The sequence below is a fragment of the Mesoplodon densirostris genome, chromosome 2 (genome assembly GCF_025265405.1).
Source record: "Mesoplodon densirostris isolate mMesDen1 chromosome 2, mMesDen1 primary haplotype, whole genome shotgun sequence".
Lineage (NCBI taxonomy): Eukaryota > Metazoa > Chordata > Mammalia > Artiodactyla > Ziphiidae > Mesoplodon > Mesoplodon densirostris.
In genome coordinates, this window is record NC_082662.1 from 92,930,433 (window position 1) to 92,938,233 (window position 7,801).

At 37.9% G+C, this 7,801-nt stretch overlaps 1 protein-coding gene across 1 annotated transcript; it reads right to left on the reverse strand.

Annotated features, from left to right (window-relative positions):
- Window positions 1-4,947: 4,947 nt before the first annotated feature.
- On the reverse strand, window positions 4,948-5,978 carry LOC132481146 (WD repeat-containing protein 82-like). Its single transcript, XM_060085793.1, has one exon. It carries the CDS (start codon window positions 5,976-5,978, stop codon window positions 5,037-5,039), a length of 942 nt encoding a protein of 313 aa, XP_059941776.1. The 3' UTR covers window positions 4,948-5,036.
- Between the last annotated feature and the right edge of the window lie 1,823 nt (window positions 5,979-7,801).

Below are 7,801 nucleotides of genomic sequence, written 5' to 3' on the forward strand. Positions count from 1 at the left end.
TTCTCTTATAAATATCATAATTTTAGCACATACTTCATTAGATTTATCTTTAAGATTTTATGTTTTTGATACTACTGTAAATGGTATTCTATTTTAACTTGTTTCTAATTACCCATGGCTAGCATGTAACAATACATTTGATTTTAGTATAATGACCTTTTATTCTGCAGCATAGCTAAACTCACATATTCATTCTAGTGACATTTGATTAGTTCTTTTGGTTTTCCTATAGACAATTCATGTATTTCCCTCCTTTTCATTCTCTATGCTATGTATTGTGTTTTTGTCATATTACAATGTCTAGGGTAATAGTGTCATATAAATTATGTCTTTGCCCTATTACACTGCCATATTACACCTGTTCAGTAAAAGTTGAACAGAAGTGTTGAGCATGTACATTCTTGAAAAGTTCCTGATTTTAGGAAGACGGTATTTCTTTAATCATGAAGAATAATATCAGATGCCAAGACTCACTTTGTCAGTTCAAAGAAGTTCCCTTCTATTCCTAGTTTAACAATTTTTTTTTAAATCTGGAAGAGTTGTTAACTTTTGTTGAATGTTTTTTCTGCTTCTATTGAGATAATCTTATTGATATCCCTTTAGTCTGTAAACATGGTGAATTACATTAATTGGTTTTTGAACATTGAACCAACTTCAAATTCCTCAGATACATTGCACATGGTTATGAAGTAGTGCCCTTTTTATATATGTCTGTAAATAACTTGCTAGTATTTTGTTAAAGAGTTTTGGTCTATATTCACGAGAGCTACTGGTCTGCAGCTTTCCATTACCTTTTGTTTTGAGGTATAAAAAGTTTTTTTTTTTTACCATTTTAAAAATTGAAGTATGGTTAATTTACAAGGTTGTGTTAGTTCTAAGTGTACAGCAATGTGATTCAGTCATATATATATGTATATATATATTCTTTCTCAAATTCTTTTCCATTATAGGTTATTCAAGATACTGAATAAAATTTCCTGTGCTTTACAGTAGGTCCTTGTTGTTTATCTTTTTTATATATAGTGCTGTGTATATATTAACCCCAAACTTCTAATTTATCACTGCCCCCACCCCCTGCTATCCCCTTTGGTAAGCATAAGTTTGTTTTCTATGTCTGTGAGTCTATTTCTGCTTTGTAATTAAGTTCATTTGTATCATTATTTTTAATTCCACATGTAAGTGATATTATATGCTATTTGTTTTTGTCTGTCTGCCTTAGTTCACTTAGTATGATCATCTCTATGTCCATCCATGTTGCTGCAAATGGCATTATTTCATTCTTTTTATGGCTAATATTCCATTCTATCTATCTATCTATCTATCTATCTATCTATCTATCTATCATCGATAGATCTCACATCTTCTTTATCAAGTCATCTGTTGATGGATATTCAGAATATTTCTATGTATTGACTATTGTAAATAGTGCTGCTGTGAACATTGGGGTGCATGTATCTTTGTGAATTAGAGTTTTCTCCGGATATATGCCCAGGAGTGGGATTGTAGGATCATATGGTAGCTCTATTTTTAGTATTTTAAGGAACCTCCATGCTGTTCTCCATACAGACTGCACAAATTTACATTCCTACCAACAATGTAGGTGGTTTCTTTTACTTTTAATAATATTAGATTTTAATATTAAGGTAATTCTGGCCTCATAAGTGGGAAGTGTTTCCTCCTTCGTTATTTACTTGTTTGCTTTTATTACAGTTTTATATTTGTAACTCTTTTCTATAGATTGATAGATATTGAACTGCCTACCCAACAAACTTACTAAGAGTTTTCATCTGTTTTATCTATGAAAATCTGCCAAGTTGAATAATTTCCCAGTTGTGAATGAGCCCATTCTTCTCTAGGTTGATTGTGAAGCTTCTATTTTATACTCCCTCCACAAAGTGCTCCCTGATCAACCGTACATCTTTTGTCAACATCTATCAAAAGTATTGGTTTCAGTTCTTTGATATGTTTCCAAGACATAGGTTGATAAATATAATCATTAGGTTGAATGAATTCCTTAGATATTTTCAAAGATCACCTGATATTTTTGTATCCTTTAAGATATTGACAAGAAGAGATTGACAAATACTACACTTATTACAAAAATTTGTTTCACAGAATTTCTATATCATTCACTTCAATGTTTTGCCACTATGGATTAGAATTGATACGATATATTAGAATAGCCAAACTTGATTCATTGCAACCAGATTCAAGGACTATCAATTGTATAGTGAAAAACTCCTCCATCTTTTCATTCTCCTGATGAGTACTGATGTGCTTGGTGTGAAGTTTTCCAGTTTTTCATAAGGCAATTTTTATTCTGGGCCACATACTTTCTTAATGTATAAGACAAATTTTATGCTAAGAAAACAGGATTTCCACAGAAAAGAGCTAAACAAAAACAAATACAGAGAACATTTTAAAATATGTTGACACTGACATAAATCTTCACTTAGAAAAGTGGAAATCTACTTCAATTCTCAAGTTAATATTTTAAGCAAATACAATGATTATTGACATTTAGGATGGTAACCAAGAATATATCATTATGACTAAAAGCAGGAATAAACTTGGCAAAGAACAAAACCTATTACTGTAACTTTAATAATTGAGATATTCTTTTCCATACACTTTGCCTCTTTCGATGATTCTAATACCCCAAAGAATTGTGTATAGTGCCTTATATTTCATCAGAATAGCAGCTATGCTTACAAAAATCCTAAGAAATAGCAAAGCCCATTCTTGTTCAACAAAGACAATTTACTTTCATAAGATTTACTTGAGATTTATTGCTCAGTAAGTCAACTACACTTACAATGTGCAAAAAGCTGTTCATTAGAACTGACAAATTAGCAGCATGTATTTCTCATAATCATAATATACCTAAAAGTAATTGTCATCTTCCTATGTTCCATCTTGTGGCCAAGATGCACTTAGATCTCTGGCACTCCCAAATCCTCATAAGCAGACAAGTACACTTGTAAAATAAATTATTTGAAGCTATGAACAATAATATGTATTCATATATATTTAATAACAGGCAAAGTCAATCTTAAAAAATAATAAAATATACAATATATGCCTTTGTAGATCATGACATACAACATGCAGAGTTCGGAATGAAAACATCACTAGAATTGCGGCAAGTCTAAATTTTGCATTAATTTTATGAGTAATGGACACAATTCTCCATTTGAAGTGCCTAAAACTATCAACCAACAGAATATATGAACTTTCCTCCCATTAATATTACATGGCTTGAGAAGGTGTTCCTCTCTATGCATATTTAAACAATATAACACATATTTTAACAATATAACATGCTCAATGCACTATAGTTCTTTTTTTTTTTAACATGGAAAAAACGTTTATATGTTAAGTACAGAAAGGACATAAAATTGTATATATAGTAGAATAACAACTATGTAAACACACCAAAAATCTATGCACAGAAATGTCTAGAGGAGCACTAAACACCAAAAGATTAGCAGTGGTAACATTTGGGTGGCAAACTGATTCTTTTTAAAACTCCCAGATTTTTCTTAATAAGCATTAATTATGATTGCAACGGTTTTCTTTAAAAAAAAAAAAAAAACACTGGCTGGTGGTTGAGCAGTGCAATGTCACTGTCACATATAAATCAGAGGCTTTGGCCCTGACTCTTGAGAGTGTGGTGCGTCCCCCACCCCCAGGACAGCTTAAGCACCTCTGGCTCCTACTCAGGGTGTCCTTGCAGCCCTGGTGCTCCTCAGCCTCTCTGACCCACAGACTCTTTTCTCCCTTAATTCTGCCTTTTCCCACTACCACCTCATCTTCGGTCACTTCCAGCTGCATCTTTCCCTTTCCTTCCCAACTCAGGAGCCAGCTCTGCAGCCACAGGTCCCCATAAATAGAGGCAGTGCAGTGCATATTTTCAAAGGACATGGTGCCTTAGCTTTGGACACACAGGAACTCAATACAAATCATTTTCCTGCTGATAGACAAGTCATGCGTGGTGGCTGCTCTGGGTACAGATATGTTAATTATGCAGGCTTTCTTATTAACCTGTAGTTGCAAGTACTTTCTCTGAACAGTTATTCCTACCATGAATTTTCTACCCTGGAAAGCCAGGGGTGGGCAGTAACAGCTCAGATCACTTGGTTTCTAAAAGTCCCTCCACTCTGAGAATGCAGAGCTATACGGTGTGTGGCACCTCAGAAGCTGCAGATTCCAGCCTATGTCTGGGAAAGACATATGTCCTTTGCTTTTAAGGTTAAGGCACAAGCCAAAAAGGAACTGCTAAAAAAGCAAAACAAAACAGTAAGTGCTAGCAATTCACAGCCTGTTCCTGCTGCTGAACAGAGGCAGTAATGGCTTGCTTTCCCCACTAGCAGCTAGGTACTCTTGGACAAGTCAAACATAACCTTGTTGAGCCTGTTTCTGGATCTGCAGGGAGGCTTCCTGGCAAGCAAGGTCTTTCTGTATCTGTCCCTTTCTGACCCTAAGATATATGGAGACTTATTTCTGTAAATATTTGGCACCTAAGTAACATGGTGGTTGTGGATAATGCCACAATGACACAGGGAGAACCAGTAACAAGACATGCAGGGTGAGGGCAAGGGGCACTGAGCTGCCCTAGCATCTCAAAACCAGAACTGTGGCTTCCCACGCATTTATGGGGGTGGGCAAAGGGATGTGCCGAATTAACAACCTCACCGACTCCTCAGCAGCAAATACATTCAAAACTGAAGGTGTCTTGAGGGCCCCACTTTACCCTAGTCACGAGTCTGGTCACTCCTCTGGAGGAGCTCGGTGCAATGACAGCTGGAAAATCTGAGTCCCGATTGAATCTGCTGCACCAAGAGTCCTTTTGAAGAAGCTTGGCAAAGTAATTTTTTTCTTTTGAGCAAATGTACAGCACATCCTTGGGAAGGCCATGTGGAAGGATGCTCTCCAGCCCAGTCAAATTATCCAATCTCACTATTATCGTAGTTCCCTCTGAGTTTTTTCCTACTGGCCACCCTCGCTGTACAGAAAACAGCCAAGCACTATGCAGGTCAGTCGTCAATGGTGGGCAACCAGAAGGCCATGTTGGAACAAGCACTGGCAAAGGTCATGAACTTGGGGTTGAACTGCAAACAGGTAATGGGGCCTGTGTGTTTGCCATCCAACACAGCTACTTTTATACCAGTCTCTCCATTCCAGACATGGATCTTGCCATCCTCTGAACCAATCATAATAAACTGTGAGTCTGGAGTAAACGAGGCCTCCAGTGTGACGGCTTTGCTGTTGGCATAACCCCCAAACGTATGCATCACCACTCCCTTGAATGCATCGATCAGACAGATGAAGCTGCCATTGGTGGAGATGAGGATGAGTCTGCCATCATTGCTGAACTTAAGTCCTGTCCACTCACAAGTCCGGTCATGCTGCATCTTAAATGTCACAAATGGCCCCTTATCAAAACAGCGAAGATCATAAAGTTTGACCATTTCAGAATTGACACCTGTAGCAAAAATTAATCCTTCTGGATCAAAAGAACAAACTGGCTTGCCCTGTAAGTGCAAGAGACCCTGGCAGTTAGGAGACCGGAGATCCCAGAGCCGAATGGTCTTATCAAGAGACCCAGAAATGAAAATGTCATCCACAGGTGACATGGACAAGGCCACCACCCTTTTGCTATGTCCAGGAAAGTATTTGATGTATTTGTTGTCATGCAAGGACAGGTAACGGATAGCATCATCTATTTTGTTAGAGCTGTAAACGACCGTGTCTGCTGCAAGAGTGTATCTGATGAGGTCCACGCCATATTTCTTACTGTACAGGGTTCTCTTTGGTTTGCCCTCTTGGCAGTCATAGAGCACGATGGAGTCGTCGTCGCTGCTCGAGATGACCGTCTTGCCATTGGGGCTGAAGTCCAAGCAGTTAATCTTGTCCGAGTTCTCGCAGAACACCCTGGCGACGCGGAAGCTCCGCAGCACGCTGTCAGTCACCTTCATGGCGGTGGCTACTGGTGGCGGGGGCGGCGCATAGCCGGGGCGGAGCCTGGCCAACGGTCAGGCTGCCGAGGGGCGGAGCCAGGCGGGGCGGGCGCGGCGCCGTGCTGGTGGCAGGTTGGAGAGCGGCCGACAGTTGGACCGCCTCCTCCTCTTCCGCCTCCTGCTTGCGCAGCACTCTTCTGCCGGGACTATGGGGTCTCGCAGACCGGTCCTCCTCACAGTCACCTCAGGGCCGACCGGCGCGGCACCAGTTCATTGTGTCCGCCATCTTGAGGCGACTGCACTATAGTTCTTGAAATAAGTATACTAATTTTCCAAAGGATATGGAATATAAAATATATACATCATTGTATTACACACATTTTAGAGAGCTCACCACTAAAATTAGTTTGTCTATGATAATATAGATAGTGACAGAGTGACACAGTGCAAATTTGATTACAGGTTTAACTCCAAGTCTAGCATTTTTACTATTATAGCTCGATTTTGAGAGGAAAATATGTCATGAAAACACTTCCATGAAGCATTTTCAAAACAGAAACAAGCTGAGTATAAAGTTCACCACGCAATATCAACTCACTTTAGGAATTCTTGTTTGTATATCCAAATGAGTTGCTTAATAGTTAACTGTGGTAGAAATGAAACTTGGATACATTTAAATTCTTCCTCTTAAATGACTTATATACACAAAAACTCCTGACATGTCTTTAAAGCTCTATAGTATATGGGAAAAGAAATTTCAAAATTATGTGACAAGAAAAAAAAATCACACCTCAAGCAAATGATTCCTGTAGGTCATTCACCCTATGAGTTTGTTTTCACATAATAGACTTTAAATGGTAGGTGAAAATATCTTTGGATGATTTAAGTTTTTTACCAAGTATTATTTAGGACAGATAAAAAGATTCTTACCCAAGCTTCAGGAAGTCTTGTTTTAAAAATAATACATCTTCTTTAAATTCTGAATTGAATTCACAAATGAAACTATGAAGATGTGAATAAATAAGTCTACGTGATTATGTATTACTACAGGGTTATATAATTAATGGCCTGGGATGGACTGGAGTATATCTGATCAAGCTTTCTGTGTTTGTGCAATAATGTAGATTTTGTGATGGCATTACTACTCTTTGTCCCTCTGCCACTATGTCCTGTGTTTCCTTTTCTAATTCTTCCTTCTCTGCCCTTGCCACACTATTGCAAGTCTCCTCCCCAAAGCCCCCACCACTCTCAATAATTTGTATCTTGGTATCCTTATCCAGTCACATAATTTTCATTACTATTTATATGTTGATTATTCCAAAGCTATACACAGGTTTCATGCCCTGGTTTCCCCCTCTATCTGAAAGTAGAGTGTGCCTAAGAAATCTTGCATAAGTCAAAAAAGCATAAAGTGAAGAAGCACTTACTTTAGGACACCTCTTGCTAAAGGATGCACAAAATAAATAGAAATAAAGCACAGATGCTCACAGAAAAAGTTCAAAACTATGGTGGCCTGATGCATTGCTTATAACTGCTCGCTGCAAAATGAATGCTGAATGCTATTTTTGCTTTTTGTCTTTTTTTCATAAATCCTTTTAAGATTTATTTTGGTTAACGAAAACAGGCACTAATGTAGGTCTTTCATAAAAGTCAAGTTGAATAAAGCTAACTTTCAAAAAGCAGGGGATACCTATACCCCATGATAGAATGTATCCCTAAACTTCAGACTCACAGTGTCTCTGAAGCATATTTACCCTGATGCCTTGCAAATATCTCTAACTTTGTGTCTGAAATTATTTTATTTCCTTTCTAACCAAAACTGCTGTTTCTTTTTTCTTCCA